General features: G+C 41.8%; 1 protein-coding gene across 1 annotated transcript in view; it reads right to left on the minus strand.

Annotated features, from left to right (window-relative positions):
- The window catches only part of adgrv1 (adhesion G protein-coupled receptor V1), a 99913-nt gene that overhangs the window by 9556 nt on the left and 73398 nt on the right, over window positions 1-16959 (minus strand). The window contains exons 90-91 of the mRNA XM_069683260.1: window positions 14076-14233; window positions 5084-5205 (exon numbers count right to left, since the gene is read on the minus strand). Coding sequence (XP_069539361.1) covers window positions 5084-5205; window positions 14076-14233 — 280 coding nt within the window. The remainder of the gene's footprint in view (window positions 1-5083; window positions 5206-14075; window positions 14234-16959) is intronic.

The following is a 16959-nucleotide window of genomic DNA, read 5'->3' on the forward strand; positions in this document are numbered from 1 at the left end:
GGGGCAAACATGGGAATAAAGCTGGATGAAGTCTTTATAGGGAGAAGAGCATTTTCTACAGAAAAATAAAGTTAATTCAAAGGTTATAAAGTTTTTTTGACTCATGTGAAAGTGATACAGCAGTTGAGTCATTGTTATTTATTTTAGATTGGATTATTGATGCAGCATCCCCTCCAATCCTAACATGGAAGTGTTGTGTATGTGATGTGTGGAAATAATTTTCTGTGCTCATAAAAGCAACAGATCATTTTCCCCTAAATCCTGATTCTTTGCAGGCCGCACACAGCTGCTTGCGTGTGTGTGGACACGCACAGGCTCTGCTCTTCTCTTCCATAATAACACACAGATATCCTGTGCTCTATTTTTGGAAGAGCACAAAAGGTTGAATGGGGAAGAGGGGGTGTAATTGGATTGTAATGCAGGGGATGTTTCTGACTGTGACAATACAGCGAGGGAAGGTTTACCAACAGAGAGGCCGCTGCAGGAGGAGATAATGTGGGGGGAAGCTGTGGTGATTTGATTATTGTCTTCTAATTCGGCCTGATGTGGCACAGATGTGATCCAGAGTAACAGGCTGGTGAACGGATAGAGAGAGAAATAACAGCAGTCGGTTGATTAATAAATGTCTTCTTCTTCAATGCAATGTGTTTGGTTGTGTTGAATACACTGCTGGAGACTCAACAACCAAAGAGTAGTCTGTGCCCTACAACACAAACACAGCGTTGCACAGCTGTAACATCTGCAGCTCTTTACTGGTGTTCAGTAATCAGCTGTAGGGGGGTGTGCCACACAACCACATCAACAACAACGCCAAGGTAAACATGGAAAATCCTCATAATGGAAAATTCACGGCATGAGAGAAACAACAAGGAGCGCTCTGCTAAAGTTTGCAGCAGAGGCCGACAGTGTAATGACTTCCAACCTCGGGGCAGTGGAACAAAATGGAAAATTAGAGCATTTAGATGTGAATAAAGGAGGAGATAGTTTGTGTAAATGAGCAGCTTGTGGAACGATAACGATGAAACAGGTTGTTATGCAGCGCCAAACCATGTACAAGTCATTACTAACGAAGCAGTCAGATGACACAACAGGACGACAGGTATAATGACGCTGTCAGATGACACATCAGGACAACAGGTATAATGACACATCAGAACTACAGGTGTAACAACACATCAGGGGACAAGTTTAACAACACAGTCAGATGACACATCAGGACGACAGGTATAATGACGCTGTCAGATGACACATCAGGACAACAGGTGTAACAACACATCAGGGGACAAGTTTAACAACACGGCCAGACGACACATCAGGACGACAGGTATAACAACGCGGTCAGACGACACATCAGGACGACAGGTATAACAACGCGGTCAGACGACACATCAGGACGACAGGTATAACGACCCGGCCAGACAACACATCAGGACGACAGGTATAACAACGCGGTCAGACGACACATCAGGACGACAGGTATAACGACCCGGCCAGACAACACATCAGGACGACAGGTATAACAACCTGGTCAGACGACACAACAGGACGACAGGTATAACGACCCGGTCAGACGACACAACAGGACGACAGGTATAACAACCCGGTCAGACGACACAACAGGACGATAGGTATAACAACCTGGTCAGACGACACAACAGGACGACAGGTATAACGACCCAGTCAGACGACACAACAGGACGACAGGTATAACAACCTGGTCAGACGACACAACAGGACGACAGGTATAACAACGCGGTCAGACGACACATCAGGACGACAGGTATAACGACACATCAGGGCGACAAGTATAACAACACGGCCAGACGACACATCAGGACGACAGGTATAACAACCTGGTCAGACGACACAACAGGACGACAGGTATAACAACTCGGTCAGACGACACATCAGGACGGCAGACGACACATTGGTTAGGAGGTTGGTTAAGATATTTTGTTCATTTAAACTTTTCCATATTTACCACAGTAATGATTTGAAGATATAATAACACTTCAGTCAAGTAACCAGATGCAGAATAGGTGACCTTATGAAATATTATGTGGTTAGATCTCATTTGTTAATTAATGTGACAATCATCACAACTTGCAGTCTTATTGTGCAACAGTTTAAAAAACAAAATGTAAAGAGCCTTTAATCTGAAATTCTTGTGATGGCTCGATGACACATTGACGCAGACATCACAGACGTCATATATCTTTGAAGGGCTGCGTCTGTTGTGAATCCTGACAAACTGATTGCTTAAGGTGTGCAGCGTGTTTGCTGAAAGTACATTTTCAGTCTCATTTACCAGGATCCCATTTGCTTTCATTAAACTTTCATTCAGCCTCTAATGGAAGACCCACAGTAACACAAAATGTCAGCCCTCCAACTGCACCTCTTCCCTCCTTCACACCTAAATAAATTAAGCTCGCTCCATAAAACGTGGGCTCACACACACAAATCTAATTGCAACCATGCTCTGCACATGGCAACAGCATCTCAATCTTTCCTTAGCAGCACTTTGTGAAAACTGGGTCAGACGAGTCTGTTTACTGCTAATCAATGTCGTTGTCCTTTAGAAGTCTGTTCCACTCAGATGAGTCCTTCTTTATTCCTACCGCAGACCAAGGCCAGACCCCAGAGGCTGCACTTCTTTCTGAGCTTTGAGGCTGCAATGTTAGAGCTGGGTTTGAAAATCAATTGCCACAGTTCTTTTTCTAAAGGACTATTTTTCTTTTAGAGAATATCACGATTGAAAAGTCGGCTGCAAAGGTCAACTTGTCGCCTGAATTTGTCCTGCATGAAGCCAAGGGCAAACTGGATGCAATGGAAGGCAATCTATTGGGCAGACATTACGTCTTTTTATGTTGTCTTTTCCCCTCTCAGTAGAAACACAGCAGGAGTCTGCAGTTTTTTCTGTTATTTGTGTTACTGAGTACATGAGAGGATTGGCGGCAGAGAGCTGTGAGGCCTTTGGGGATTAAATCAAAGACAAGAACACATTAAGGTCACTGCAGAAGGAACAAAGGACTTTTAATCTGAAGTGTTCCTGCGGGATTAAAAACAGGATTCTTACCTCGCTCAAAAGAAAAACAAGAAAACCTGTAACAGCGCTTAAGTCGAAGCAGTGTGTCACAGAAGAAACCTGGTCATATAACCCCTGACTTTAAGGAGCAGCATCACACTATTGGTCAGCTGGAACTGACCACACGATGTCACAGAGTGGGACAAACTCTATTGGAGCTCATAAGCAGGTGCTAAGTGCGACATCGACCGTTTGCACTGACATCACTTCTCTTCATTAGTCAAAGGAGACGTTTACTTTGGTGCAACACTGTTGTCTTTTGCATGTGGATGCCACATTTCACCACAGGTTACCACAGACCTCTTCTGGCACACTTTACAGGAAGACGGTGTCTCTCAACGGATGACAAAAAGACCACAAACTTTTACAGACTAATAAAGAAACAGAAAACAACCTATTGTACCGGAGTGAGTGGGGGGTCAGACTTCCTGGATAGATCTTGTGAAAAAACACGTTATGGAGTTGCTCAGGATGTAGAAGGAATAAAGAAGTGTTAAATAAATTCTAGTATCTTAAGTCCAAAACTGTTTTAGTTTTAAACATCTGATGGTCACTGTGATGAAGCCTTGTAAGATTCCCTAAAGCTTAAAACCACCGTTAGACCATCGTGTTGCACAGATCAACTTAAGAATTCGCTCTATCAGATGGTTTTGCAGCTTTTTCAGGTTGGACAAATACAGATTTTAAAGCAGATTTTAAGTGAAATAAACAACTTTCCTTATCATCCAAGCAAAGGTCCCTTTTGCATACTGGATATTTTATTACGTATCACATATATCTTTTAGTACGCTTAGGAACTTATTTTAATATTTTTAAGTCTCATTTTTCATGTGCTGAAATGTTTTTAAGTTCAGTGTTAGCTGTGGTGTCTTGACTGTGATTGTAGTTGCTGTAACAGAGTAATTGCCTGTAATTAATTAAGTATATCTTACAGCAATAATACCAACAGGAAAGGTTGTGGATAGCAAGACTGATGCCAGTATGTCACTAACGTTGTCCCACTCATGTTAACTCATGTTAATACAAGAATAAAATTGAAATAATCCTGATATTAAGATGCACAGTTCTGTCATCTCTATGTTTAAACACTGAGTCCTGTATAAGTTGCATTACAGATAGGGCCACAGGTAAATTTATTATCGTGTAAGAATTGCAAACAAAAACTGAAACCAGCGGCTTCATCTGAGTTCAACTTATAATCATTGATTATTGTCTGTTATGCAACTCTTTATAGTTACAGTGGATAGCAGTGTAAATGTCTGGGGGTTTCCAGCGGGGAGGAGATATTTGGTGATTGTTATCTTGTGACTCATTAACACCATTTCTTTATCTACTACTCTGATACTGTGAGAGCAGAGTCGTAATAAGGACAGAGCAGCATATTAAGAGAGACTGTAAAAGAGGGACAACAAAGACGTCAGGGAGAGACTTCAGAGATATGACACAGTGATAACCCTGCCTCTCTCTCTCCACCCCTGAAGCTCTTCTCGCTCGACCCCACCGACATCAATGCGGGGCTTCAAAGTGGGATGAAGTAGCCTTCATCACTCTCTCGCTTTCTAAGTCAACAAAACACCAACAGACACACACGCACTGAAAGAGATGAATGTGGACACACAAACGCACACACATCCGTACCAGTCCAGTGGCCTAACTAATCAATATTGTATACATGGTAACTTCAGGAGAGCCCTCATGTCATGTATCATACAATAGTTTAAGAAGTACAAACAACTGACACATTTTGAGACTTGAGGTGGCACATCACATTTCTTTCCATCAGTTTCTGAACCAGGACCATTAACTGGGACGACAACTTACATGATTACATTGAGAAGAACGATAATGAACTGTGATCTATCTGTTCTGTATACTCAAGAGAGAACTTACAAAGATAGGCGAGGTTGCTGTTGATTGAGTAGATGAAAAACAAACTAAATTAAATAGACAATTGAACAAACATGAATAAACAAATAGATATTGAGTCAATGAGCTCACCAGGAAGCAGTTAAAGATGACGTAGAGGATGAGCATCCACAGGGACCTGTAGCCCATATGGAGTCCTGCCCACAGCCAGACCAGGGAGATGAGCAGGAACAGGTAGAGGACCAGCGGCACCTCTGGAGCACAAAATAACAACAGAGGAGGGTTAAAAATCAACATCGTCACACGTCAGTAAACCAACAAATATTAACAGACATGACTGAGTAGTATTTGTTTTATGACCGCTGTTAAATCCAGTTGATAAGCTGTGATTATATTGTAGTACCCTAAATGAGTAAAACCATATAATACCAGCTTTGTTCTTTGTGCACTTACACACACACACACAAAAACACACCCTTCATGTGTGACAATAAGCAAGTAGACATGCACTCCCATTTTCCGCTCCCTCTTAGGGCTTCATCGATTGAGGATTTGCGGTGCCATTAATGCTGATACTTACTTGTTTAGCATCCACAGTATATACACCAAATATTTAATGCATTGCAATGCGAAGGTGCAAAGAGGAATAGATTATCAACATGGGCATAGATCACAGATTAAATGACTACACCAAAATGTGTGTAACTGTGGCTAGTAATCAGAGAATGTAAAGTGTAAATATTCTTAGTTATGTCTATCGGAAAACTATGGATGCCCTTAGTGGACATGCATTCGTACATTTTATTTATGTTTTCCTGTGATAAAGAGTAATTTCTGGTCGTTTTCTCGAGATCTCAAATGATTTATCACGTTATCACGAGATATCGACGCTGCACCACTGTCACGTCAGATGGTCATAACTTGTATTCCAAGAGTTGCAAAGGCACAAAACAAACAGAAATAAGCTTAACCTCATTAGTGTGAGCAATGGCAGCACGGCATGTCCAGCCTATTTTGTTTTCTAGATCGCTGGAAAATTATCCCGTTATCACAGGAAAACCAGCCTTGATATCTCGAGATGATGGGCCAAATTAATCAGTTTTCTGGAAATAAAGAGAAAAATAAGCCGAAATCTTGAGAAAACAACTGAAATGTACTTGTTATCACAGCAAAAACAGCTTTGTTATCATGAGATAATGGAAAAAATAAGTTGAGATCTCAAGAAAATGACCAGAAATGACTTGTTATCACAGGAAAATGGAGTAAATAAAATGTATGAATGCATGCCCGCTAAGGGCTTCTGTAGAAAACATTATTTCTTAGAATAATACTTGTGTACGTCCATGTAGGATGCTTTAACATATTTAAAAATGTGGAGTTCTTTTGTTTTTTTGCAAGCTTTCATTGTGACTCATCTCAGCTCTCTTTCAGGGAGTGGTACTGATCTTCATTATTAAAAAGCTATTTTGGCGACAGGTGTGCCCAAACCCATAATTTAAGTCTCAGTTTGCAGCACTAAAAACATTGTCTTGGAAAACAATCTATCAATAGCCACAAAAGTACACAAACATGTGACCTCATGCTGAAACGCTCACTGTCTCTCCTGCATGCTGTATACAGTGGACACACACACACACACATTCACACACACATTCACACATACGCGCTGCACTGTACAGTGTTTCTAAGAAAAGACCACCAGAGGACCAGCGTTCTTTCTGCACGTGTTTCTAAACTGAGCTCTCCTGTAGCAACTGGTGTCACTGGTAACCCACTTTCTGTCAGGGCTGACACACCACTTTCAGACATGGAGGAGATCAGCCTACACAAGTCGAGGTGAATACCAAATCTTAAACTATAAAATTCACAACATTTATACCCCTTTAATGTTGGTGCCTTGTGCTATTTATGACTTCAAGAGACGGCCTCAGTCTGAAGTTGAAGAGAAGACTGAATTTAGGTCGCTGAAGTATCCCTGGACCTCGTCCAAGAGTTCATGGTGTTCCTCTCAGCTTGAAAAGCCATTCACCCTTCTTTAAAAAGAACAGCTAATTACAGGAAAAACTAAATGACACTCCCAATCACAGGCAGACTGTCAACAGTGAGTCATGACAACAGAGACAGAAAGAGACAGAGGGAGCCGGGAAGAAGTCGATAAATAAAATAGCTCATTAACATCCAGCTTGTTTTCTTAAGCAGGAAATAATGAAGCACAACATTATGAAAGCAGTTATTGAAACAAGTCATAATGCTGTTTTATAAGGTTGTGGTTCAAGATTTAAAAGAAAATGTACAAGGCTGAATTAAATGAACAAACTTTTATTCTGCTTTTTAAATAGGGCCATCAGAGTCTCTCCAGGAGAAAATAGGAGGATATTAGCTTGTTAGTTGAGGTATGCTAGCTGTCACAGGTATAACGCACAGGTCTAATCTCAACACTGTCTACTCAAAACACACCCGCATCATAACACTGAGATGTGGAAATGTATGGGTGATCCAGACTAAAATCACTGCTGAGATATAATCAGACATCACCATCAAATTAGAGTCCCACTCCCTCTCTTTAGCGGTTATTAGCATTAGCATGGTCTGATAAAAACTGAGCTGACAACACAAGACCTTACAGCGCTGCGTATTAGGACAGATAAGTCAAACCAAGCCGAATTTTGGGATTGAACAGAAAAGGTTATATCAAAGATAACCAGGTGCTTGCCCACGTAAGTCAGGCTGTGTACTTCAAACTCAGCTCCTGTGTGTGTATAGACAACAAATGACGAGGGATCAGGATAAAAGATGACTTAAATAGTAGGATAAGATATTACAATGATCAAGCCTCAAGGAGGTGAATGTATATGGATCAAGTCTGTGTGTCAGATAATAACAGAAATGTGTGGATTCTGGCTACATTACACAGTTGATTTAATCCAGATATGTATTTTCAGTACTTCAGTGAGTAAGAGATTTTAACCTTAGCCATCCAAAGTCTCTGAACCTCTCTGTATCTGTGTATTTCCGTGTGTGTGTGTGGGTTGGAGTATGGATGGCTTGGCTTGAAAGGTCGCTGGCATTTGCAGCGCTGCGTTTCCATTAGTGATGATCATGTGGCTGAGAACATGATGTACCTTTGATAACGTTCATTTATGGTCCATGTGGTCATATTTACCCATACAATGTGGAGCACACACTTCATCATATGACTGTACAAAATGTGCACATAAAATTAATGTAATGTATTACATAAGAAATAGAGCTGATGCAGTGGTCAGCGGAGGACAATGTTTATGTATCGGTGTTTATGTTTTATGAATACTTTTTTGGGCAGATGGGAAAATTTTTACAGCAGAAATAAACATGTTTACAGCCTGGTACAAAAACATTTTTGTTATGAATGGCTAATTTTACTATTCATCAAACTATACGGGAGGTGAATTGTTTTTATAACTCAGCCGTTTTAATTATATTAAGACTTAAGGGCCTTAGGGCCCGGGTCATTTGACGAGACGTCAGCACAGACACACAGTCACTGAACTTAACTTCGCCTGTTTGTGTTGTTGGAGCCTTTTGGGGATTTTTTCATTCAAAATTTGGACACAATCTGGCTCTTTGTGTGATTTATGCAACTTTCTGACCCGCAGGAAATATGTGCTCCAGCTTTTCGATAAGCTAAATTGTAGTACTACTGTATTGATATATTTTAAGTAGGAGGTATGCTGTGCTGTTGTTAGCCTGTTCAGTGTTTATTAAACATGTATTTATTTGTAAGGAGTCGTTGGAGTCGTTGAGTCTGCTTCTTCTTTAGTCTAATAAATAAACAACAGCAGTCAGTCACCACCACAAAAATAATCTCCTCTGTGGGAAACATGAAGTTAAAATAGCTCATTCACCAGCTAATGGATCAGCCACAGACACAGACTCTTTAGCTTTGATAACTTGACCTTTGCCAACCCCTCGCTCCTCTCCAGCACCGCCCTCTCATCCAAATATGGTCACTTGGCTCCAGAAAACCAACATGGTGGCGGCCATATCCCGGCTCCATCTACGCAGTCGAGAAACCATTGGGTGACAGCACGGTGGCTTCGTCCATTATTTATACAATCTTTAACCACAACTGAGAAGATTGCTGTGCAAAAGAATTACTTGACAACTATAATATTTTTTAAATAATTCTTTAATACAGTTATTTGTTAATGAAAGAAGCCTTCTGGGCATCTTTTCAGAGTTGTATCAGTCAGGTTGAAGGGTTAGGGTTACCTGCACCACATCAGTAATTGTTGGAATTTACCGTCTTAAATGAGTCTCAAAAATACCTCTTTATTCAGACTCCTTGTAACAAATGAACGCCTCTAAACAAGTCTACCTCACCCCAGATTAGACTTAAATGCTGACCCGTCAATGGAAAATGCACCAATTCACATTTACACCACTGAGTCACTCTGGCTGCAGTCTACCGGTTGGTGCTATGTAGGACAGACTGTACAGTTCACTTCACAAGTAGGATGGAAACACAGGGCACGGGGCCCAAGTTTGCACAAGAAGCCCTCACTTAGGTGTCACTTCCACCACCCCGTCAGCTTCCCTCTGCTCCAAGCTCTGCTCCTTATCTCACTGCAGCTTTCCTCGGGCTGTTGTTCGCAATGTTTCCTTCTCCTCAGTTTCTTCCTGTTCAGGCCTCTCCCTTTTCCCTCTGAGACTTATTTCCTGTAAGTCATTTTTTATTCTCACAGTACTCGCTCCTCTGTTTTCTAGTGCTGTCATTTCACACCTAATCTTTTGGTGCTTTTACGCCCTCTCTCCTGTCTCATGTCGGTGTGCGTCTGCCAAGAGCTAGAAAATCTGGTTCACCCTATCATCTGTTTTTTTTTCACTCCTTTTCTCACTTTTCTCAGTCTTCTTACTGCTGCTAGTTCAACAACATACACGTTCTCTATCCCACTCTCTCTCTCTTTCTTCTATCTTGCACATCTGTCTCCATCTCCTCCCTCCCTGGTCCCTGGTTTGAGTTTTCCAACCATGTAAGCACATTCCAGTCTGTGGACAGGGCAGAGCTCCCGCTGTAAGAGCAGGTTCCTACAGCCAAATGGAGACTAACTGCAAAGTGCTGACTGACTCTCTGGCTTGATATTACTAAGAATAAGCAGAAAGGAGCAGAGGAAGCACACGTTTTTTCATAGTATGTGTGCATATGAAAGCCTTTGCACAAACATGTTTCCTTTTCACACAAGGGAGCTACTTTCCTCCACAGCAGGACAGCCTCCAGTTTACATTTGACCAGAACTGGTTCCCGTTGTGAGAAGACAAACTGAGAGGAGAACACGGGCTCAATGAAAACAACCAGGCAGAAACTCAAAACGGTGCTGACATTACTGTCACATAGAGGTCAGCAGCTGTGATAACAACGAGCTGTACTGAGCGTGTGTGTGGGCACTCACAAACACCCAGTGTACAAGCGATGTGTGTGTAAACTAAGTGTGAACATACAGGCACGGTAAGAACCTCATAGAGACTACTAAGTTAGCTTTTGGTGTACTTTCATGATCACTAAACGCTGAACTAAACTGAACACTAAAATTAACACAGGAAAATAGAAATAGGGTGATGAAGACGAATTCAGATCCTTAACCTAAGTCAAAGAGCATTTCACTGGTTAAGATGATCATTGTGCATCAAGTTTTAACCACTTCAGGGCGCGGGTTTAGCTAAGCAGTTAAATTGCGGGTCCCATGCACAGACGCTCAGACCTCAGCAGCGGTACAGAATCCGAGATACGACGAGAATAAACCCGGTGGATCATCTAAAAAATCTTCAGGTCTGCAGTCTACATTTCAAACCTGACGATTTTGAACGAGACATGACATCGGAGGCGGGCGTCCTAGATTGAGGAAGTGTAGTTTTGCGAGCTCCCTGGCCTCCGCCAGATGCTGCATTTTATGTAGTCGGAGGTTTTCCAGGGCCCATTGGAGAAGCGGATAGCGTCCTCCAAAGGCACAGAGTGAAATTGTATTTTTTTCCTACAATAATGGCATTAGCTCCCCATAATAGCATGAGAGGACTGAGGTTGAAAATAGGTGAACTGGCCCTTTAATAAAGGCATCACAGTCTAGCCAACATAAAGGTTAGGCCCCATCAAAGGGTCACAAGATAGCTGAGACATAAAAAGACAGGCATCCTTTCAAGCTCCCTCTCACACCTACGACCGAGTCAGAGTTTCCAATTAACCTGATGAGCATGTCTTTGGACTGTGGGAGGAAGCCGGAGTACCTGAAGGGAACCCACACATGCACGGGGAGAACGTGCAAAATCCACACAGACTCCCACTTTGTCCGAATCGGGACTCAAACTAGGAGCCTTCTAGCTATGAGGCAACAGTGCTAACCACTGCACCGTCTCTAATCTTTATTGTTTTTGGAAATATCCCATGATTTTATCTCTTTGGTAATCAAATAGATATCTAAGTGAAACTAAATAAGAAGTTTAGACGGTAAAAGTATCTTTGAAGTACCTGAATCCTTAATAAATGCAGCACTTGTTTGTGTGTAGTCATGTCACTAATATCAGCTCTGTCTTAGAGGAAATCTTTTTCTGTGTGTAATGTAGGCATAACAAATGAATCTAGTAAAACCAGGCAAAATCACAACACGTGTCCGGCATCCAAATAAAGCAACTGCGCAGCCTCATTCAAACAATGTTTAAATACAGCCCTTTGCAATGAAGCCTCATAAATCACATTTATTTGTTTATTTCCACAGAGCAAACAATTAAACGATCAAAGTGCAGACAGGGCACACTCAGGGCCATAAAAAGAAGAACAATAATAGTTATTCATTTAACTCTGCTCTATTGAAAATGAAAGTCTGGACACTTCTAAAGTAAAGGAACATCCAGCCTCGTAAACAAACAGTGTCTTTATTGTCCTGGTGAGCCTTACATGAGCACGATGGCAGAGTTCCTATCTTTGTGAGGTACAGGTACATGCCTGCAGCTGGCACACACAGGCACAATTGCTTAATTTCACTGACGTCAGTAATCCGGCTATATCTTTCACAGCCCTGTGAGTTTTACATGTGGGCTCCTCACAATCATGCAGAAACACACACACACACACACACACACACACACACACACACACACACACACACACACAGATTAGCACTCAGCTTATCTTATCAGTTGTTTGCTGCAGTAAGGTATTCAACATTTTGGCAAACCTAGATGTTCATTACCTAAATGGTTTCAGCTGTCCCACAAGTTCTACACAAAATGGCAAGGCAAAATGGCCGAGCAAAGGTGAAACTTCCACCACAAGATTCATAACAGAGGCCCTGAGGAAAGTAGCTAAAGACCAGTGAAGCAACAAATGTTATTTAATCTATTTAATCTATTTTAAGGTAACATTTGTGCTACCACAGAAAGAGTCTGCAGAACATATCTGATTAAAATATCAAGGCGAATCAAAAGATGTTTTTGGTCCTTTTGTCCGACTACTGTGTGTGGCAGGACTCAAACTTGTCAGGGTTGTTGTAGGAGTTGTAGATAAGTCCAGGAACTGAGCAGAGGTGTAGCCTGTGATGGGAACAATAAAATATTACAGGCCTTTCCCTAACATTTGTTTTGCTCACTTTTGGACTCTGGACATGTTGAGACAAAGCAAATACTCATGTATTACTCTGCCAACAGCTGTAATAAAGAAAAAGAAAACTGCAACAAAACACAGTTCATCATGTTTGTGTGCACGTTGGATTCATGCTTATATTTGTGCATATGCTTATGTGGTGGTATTGTGCAATTACTGGCCAAGATAGAAACTATTTTGTTTTTGAATTCATTTAAATCCCATTCACGAGCAGCCTTTTCACAGAGCAGATGTCCTACACAAAACATATTTACAACTCGTTCTGTCCTCTGTGTCACACACACTCGGTCAGGGCTTTGTACTTCTGCTTTGAATAGTGCTGTGCCTACCTTTTCACCTTGTTCTCTCACTCTCTTTCTCAGCGTAAACAAAAAGGAGTTTCAGAATCTGCTGCAGCCTTGTTTGCTGCTCTGACTGCTTCCTCCTCTAGCATACAGAAAAGCACCATATTACTAGCTTCCCTATCCTTCAACTCATCCCAAACGTGCCCTGCCTACTCTTTCTTTTTGCTGTCAACACTGTATCCCAGTTCCAGTCAGGTAAACACCCTTATGTCTGACCCTTAGCATGAGCCTGGTTTCTGAATAAGAAAGTGTTGCTCCCTTGTAAATAATGCAAACCTACAGGCAGCTCAGCAACGCACTGTTTTGGTTTCCAACGCTACTTCAGAGGCCACACACAGCGTGTAGGGCAAACTGTTTGCCAGCCAAAGTACTGGCACTAATTCAGGCTTTGCTTTGTCATTGGAGGGCCTTGACTGAGCAAAACAAGCTAAAGCCTGCTGATTCTCACGGACGGCCACTGATTACAGCCGTGATACTGAGGGACAAAAGTGGTTTGGCTAGGATCTTCATGTGTGGGCCAAGCTACTGACTGCTCTGAATAGAAGCTACAGATCAGTTCTCTAAGATGGTTATTTCTCTGCAAAACAAAAATCTTACATAAAGTACAAGTCTGAGGTTGTTTGCATATTCTTACCATGCTGCACTGGTCGCTTTAAATGGCCTTAAATATACAATTGAAACACACTGGATGTTGTAGTAAGGTTTTAGAGTTACGTTAAAAACACATTTCTTTAATGACTGCATTAATGTTGCTTTAAGCTGTACTTACCTTCCTAAATCATATCATTACCTAAATTACTACAAAGTACAATGGCTGGATACAATTGTGACTGTAAGCATTATTTCACTGAGAAAGCAGGTATTACTAACATTTCGTCCCTGTATAATGAATCCCTTTGGTACACACACAGCAGACAGGAGACAGAGCCTGTAAGCTGCGCAAAATAGGGGCTGAAACTTCGAGCCAAAAATAGGGGTAGATGCAGTCTAGGACATCTTGGCAGAGTCTACTTGTTTTTGTGGTGTTTGCATGTGCATACATATTTCTGCCTCTTAAAGTAGAAAAACAAGACTGCACACTCTAAATCTAAGCTCATGTATCACTGCATGTGTCTGTGCACGTTCATGTATTCAGGGGTTACTTGTGTACCTGCGCTGTTGGTTCGTCCTCGGTAAATGTCGTCGTAGGCCTTCCACTGCTGAGTGACCTGGTAGGCGTGGATGAACACGACCAGCACTGCAACCAGACAGATGAGAGGCACCAGCACTGCCGTGCACAGAGCTGCATAGATGTTGGGGATGAAGCACCTAGAGGAGGGACAGACAGAAATGTGAGTGATTTTTTTCAGTCTATGTAAAAAGAAGCAGAACGTGAAAATATAAAGTGAGGGGGGAGGGTGGAGTCATGCTTAAAGGCTTTAAGTTACGAGTCGTCCAGCTCAAGAATTAGCTCTACAAAACAAAAACATATTACATGCTTATAAAGCTCTGCGTTCACTAAGTTAAGACTTTGTTTCCTTAAGTTTCACAAACAGGATCTGGCTGGTGCGACCTCTGAACCTGCCCGAGACTCGCTGAATTCTTGCTTAACAGCAGCAAAGTAGGTTTGTTCTTAAACCTTCTGAACAATCGGGTCACCGAGCAGCTACGGCGCTATAACATCTAAGACCAAACAACATTCGTCTCCTGCTCTGACAGGAAGATGAATATGGATATGGAATTTTAAATGTCTCTGAATTTCAGACTAACTAGACATGAGAAAATGCCAGCCCAGATAAGGGATGGATTCCTTATTAAAGCTTTTTGTTTGTTGTTCAAAACCAAGTTATTTGTTTTTCTACAATTTGTCTATGACTGTGACACACTATGACTCAGTTATTTATCACTGTGTATCTCTCCTTGGAAATCCCATGAGTCCTTTCCCAGCTTCAGTCCAATCAGACATGTTTATTCTTTATTACAGAGAACTAAGCAAAATACTTTTCTCTGGGAAAATCAGCATCCTCACATAAACTGAAACCGCCAAACAACAATCAACATGTGACTTTATCCTTTTCACAAAACAAGCTCGGCCCCTGGTCTGGTGGGAGCATGCAGCACAGATAGGAGCTCGCCACGGGCTTGAGTAATCGCATGGAAATAGCTGGAGCTATGCTAGCCATAATATAAGGTGAGGTATGCCAAATAAAGCATTGCATCACTCTGTCCCAGCAAAACAGCCCGGCTCTGAGAGTGTAAACACGCTGGAATATGGATATTTGTACTGCTGTGGCCTTGTGAGAGGATGAGATCCTACTGTACTGAAAGTCTCACAAGAGAGTGAAACGTAGTGAATGAAGGGCCTGTTTCATAAAAACTTGATTTGGGAGAGAATAAATAAAGTGAGCGATGCCGTTTAGGGCAGAAGTTGATAGAAATGCTTCGAGGACTTTATCTTTTATAGATACAGCAGTGTGAGGAAACAGGTCACTGATCCACATGGCCTTGTTTAAAGAACACCTTATGTAAAGTAAATGATACATATTAAGTCTCTCCTCAGGATATATACACGACTCTGTGTTAGCCTTTGACTTACATAATGTGAGGGCAGGATATGGAAGTTGTAAATTTACATTTCCACAGGTGTGACTATAAAACATCCTGCATGGAATAGACAGATGTCAGGTTTAACTGTCCGCCTCCACAGGAAATTACATGAGCTCCTTTATAGCCTGGATATAAAAAAAAACTACACTAACCATAAATCAGTCTGTCAACAGCTTTTTCATGTTCATCTCAAACAGGAATAATACCATTGCCGTATTTAAATTGCATTTCTTTTAAATCTAAATACAAATCATGGTTATGAGATTTAATCCTTAAGAAAATCTAAAATAAATCAATTAAAATAGCAAACGATCTATTTCATGCCTCTGTTTATACTTTTTTTCCACTTCAATTATGAACGTATTTTCCTCCTATCTCTGGGTCCCTATCAGCCCCATAATATTGGCTGACTGATATATTAGTGGGGCTCATTATCGTAATCAATGGCATCAATATCATTAAGTGCAGAGGTGTTCATGAAAGAGCTGGGTCTTTAGCTTCTGACAGGTAGGGTCTGATCTTCCTGATGTTGTACAGGGCAAATTGACATGACCGAGCAATCAAGGCCACATGAACTTTAAAGGTTAGCTGGTTGTCAATTATGAGACTTAGTGGTTATGAGTTTGTCCAAGCTGGATATTGATCTGTGGTTGCTCAGAGGGGCTGGCTGGGATGACAAGGAGCTCAGTCTCGGATAGGTTGAGCTGAAAGTGGCGTTCTTTCATCCATTTGGAGATATCGGCAAGGCATGACGAGATCTGTGCCAAGACTGTAGTGCTGTCTGGAGGGAATGACAGGAAGAGCTGGGTATCGTCCGCATGGCAATGGTATAAGAAACCATGGGAGCGAATGATTGCACCAAGTGAGGTGGTGTTGAGAAGAGAAGGGGACCGAGGACTGACCCTAGAGGCACCCCTGTAGACAAGCTGTGGGGTTTGGACACTTCTCCCTTCCAAGATACTCTAAAAGATCTTCCTGAGAGGTAGGACATGAACCAGTGGAGGGCAGATCCTGAGATACCAAGCTCACTGTGTCAAAGGCAGCTGACAGATGTAGCAGCGATAGAGCTGAGGACTGACCAGCAGCTTTAGCCAGACGCAGTGATTCATGCACCTTGTTAAAGTACTAAACATAAATGGAAGACATGTTATCGGCACAGTGATGGTTTACTTTAAATCTCCTGCAGTTATTAAAATGTATGTCACAAAAATGCTCCTTGACTCAAGGTATGAGCTTGACACCTGTTTGCACGCAGGCAGAGTGAAACTGAGACAGCTTGAGGGGGTTGAAAACAACACGGCGATCTGTTTACACTCATAAGGAGAGAGACGGAAGAAGAAATTCAAAGGCATGCCTCGTTCCCTCAAAGAGGAAGGAACGCTTCCAGGGAAACTGAATACTACTCTGTATGCTTCAATCTCTCCTGTATACGCTCCCTGTCTCACACG

Source organism: Semicossyphus pulcher, unplaced genomic scaffold (genome assembly GCF_022749685.1).
Source record: "Semicossyphus pulcher isolate SPU_LCO1_2020_fin unplaced genomic scaffold, fSemPul1.0.p SCAF_6, whole genome shotgun sequence".
NCBI lineage: Eukaryota > Metazoa > Chordata > Actinopteri > Labriformes > Labridae > Semicossyphus > Semicossyphus pulcher.